The sequence below is a fragment of the Penaeus vannamei genome, chromosome 29, assembly GCF_042767895.1.
Source record: "Penaeus vannamei isolate JL-2024 chromosome 29, ASM4276789v1, whole genome shotgun sequence".
NCBI lineage: Eukaryota > Metazoa > Arthropoda > Malacostraca > Decapoda > Penaeidae > Penaeus > Penaeus vannamei.
In genome coordinates, this window is record NC_091577.1 from 869635 (window position 1) to 872134 (window position 2500).

General features: G+C 36.1%; 1 protein-coding gene across 1 annotated transcript in view; it reads left to right on the forward strand.

Annotated features, from left to right (window-relative positions):
• LOC113830448 (oplophorus-luciferin 2-monooxygenase non-catalytic subunit-like) overlaps positions 1 to 1719 on the forward strand; it is a 3330-nt gene extending 1611 nt beyond the window's left edge. Inside the window, exons 2-4 of the mRNA XM_070142156.1 lie at positions 483 to 635; positions 1199 to 1303; positions 1499 to 1719. Of these exons, the coding sequence (XP_069998257.1) occupies positions 483 to 635; positions 1199 to 1303; positions 1499 to 1641 (401 nt within the window). The 3' untranslated portion in view covers positions 1642 to 1719. The remainder of the gene's footprint in view (positions 1 to 482; positions 636 to 1198; positions 1304 to 1498) is intronic.
• Positions 1720 to 2500: the final 781 nt, after the last annotated feature.

The window sequence follows — 2500 nt, forward strand, 5'->3', positions numbered from 1 at the left end:
TGCTATTGCAGCTGATGCTGTTAATCTTTCTCGCAGTTATTTACGATATCATTATTATCATTATCGATCTTGAGATCATTCCTTTAATATCATTATTATATAACCATAATTATTATCACTACTACAGCTAATATCATGTGTGTGCATATATATACATATATTTTCATACATATATGTATATATGTGTGTGTGTGTGCATATATATGCATATATATGTGTGTATATACATATATATACATAGATATATACATAAATATGTGTATGTATATACATAAATATGTTTATATATATATATATATATATATATATATATATATATATATATATATATATATATATATATATATATATATATATATATATATATATATACATATCTATGTATACACACACATATATTTATGTATGTATATTAGGTTCATTATTTAATTACTGTGCATCTTGATCCATTTCCATTTTGATTATTGCATGTTCCTTTTCAGGAACCTTTACGGATCTTCCCCACCTTCGCTATTTGTTTCTCTCCTTCAACCGCCTGAGTGAAATTCCTGCCGGAGCAATAGAGTTCCATGGACACGGGATCCTTTCCCTTGACCATAACAACATTAATAAAATTGCGGTTGGTGCCATTACAGGTATGATTCTGTCGCTGTATTTGTCTTATATTTGAACACAAGCATTGGGGATTTATTGCACATTGTGTCATCAAAGCAGAAAGGAATGCATATTTCTAGATCCTATATCTTGAACGTGTAAATTTACGTTTGTATGTAAATCGACTGAAGCATATAGGAAGTCCAAAGTCAGGAAAGGAAGAACAACTCACTCCGGATTCTCTCTTTTATTCTAATCAGCTGACACTTATTATTTATGTTTACATATATCGGAATTTTCTTCAGTCTTATATCTTTTTGTTCATTCCTTCACATCACAGTATTTTTTCTCGACAGTTGCCGAATCAGAATACTGCGGAATGAGTTGCTAGTTTTTCTTTTCCTAAGACTGAACGCACTGTAATCTGTACAAATTTATATACGAACATCAATTTACACGTTCAAAAACATAGGCTCAGAAAACATTCATTAATTTCTATTTTGAGTTTACAGACATATATATATATATATATATATATATATATATATATATATATATATATATATATATATATAATGAATTCACTGATGCTTTTTACTTCAAGGTCTTGGCGACGGTGACGTTTATCTTAACGAGAATTCGCTGACAGTTCTTGACGAGGACGTTTTCGGGGCTTTCCTGTCAGCAGGAGCCACGCTCGAAATTGACGGTGAGTCGAATTCCCTTTTCACGGTTTTATTTCTCTTTCATCTTGTTTAGTCTGCGTTCTTTCCTTTTCATCTTTTCTATTTTGCATTTGCTTTTAACTATTCCATCTCCATTCCCTTCCTCTTTCTTTGTCTGGGCTGTATCAAGGGCTGAAGCCATCCAGGGGCTACCGAGTCGAATTCCCTTTTCCTCCCAGATAACCCTCTCGGATGCGGCTGCGAGATCGCGTGGCTCGTCACCAACTCCGCCTACATGAGCCTCATCTCCCCTGGCGCCTCTTGCTACGACGGAGAGTTGCTGGCGAACCTTGACCCAACCATCTACGAGGACTTCTGCTGATGGCTCGGCCTGGCGTCGCCGCCCACTCTAATGCGAATGTTGTCGTCTGAGAACATAGAATAAATGTTTTAGCCTGCGTTTGTACACGCCATTGCCCTGTAATATATACACTTGATCACTAAGTTGGACTTTTTTCTGTTGGACATTTCCCTTTCCCTTTCCCTGCTACCGGGAAATTAAGAATGAAAACCGGACATTCAGAAAAAATCACCAGACGAATGCAGAGAAAAGCAACGGGTGAAAACTTATAACATGTACAATAGAGAAACGATGAATATTCATATATGGATTATTCTTCCAGGACATTCTGAGAATAAAGATGAAATAATTTAGGGCCGTGTGCAACGATAATAAATCCGCAATTCAATGACCAATAATAGTCCCAGGTTGTTAATATGTTAAAAAACACAACGCATCAAAAGGACAGATGATGACCCCGGATGATTAGATACAAATGTATCTTTCCTTGGCATCTTTTCCCTGCTCCCTTCGTTTAAATGATGTTAGTTCATCATAATCATATAGTTATATAGACATTATTGCTGTTATAGAACTATATGCTCACCAACAGCATCCAGTGGCACGTATGTATTATTTTGGATTTTTAAGAACTAGGTAACAAAGCAATTATTATTTTATTATTGAAAGTCACAAATTCACAAATTGGAAGTCGCTTTCTTCTTTTCTTTTGTGATCTGTCCCTTCAGAAACCTGTCAAAAAGCGTCATTCCTCTGTCGGCCAAGTCCTCAGACTTCCCGAAAGTCGACAGTAGAGGCTCTGCAACAGGGCTTAACAGAGAGTTGTCACCGAGGCTGTTGGCGACCAGGCTGCTGGAACTGAGAACCAAGGGACGTCGTT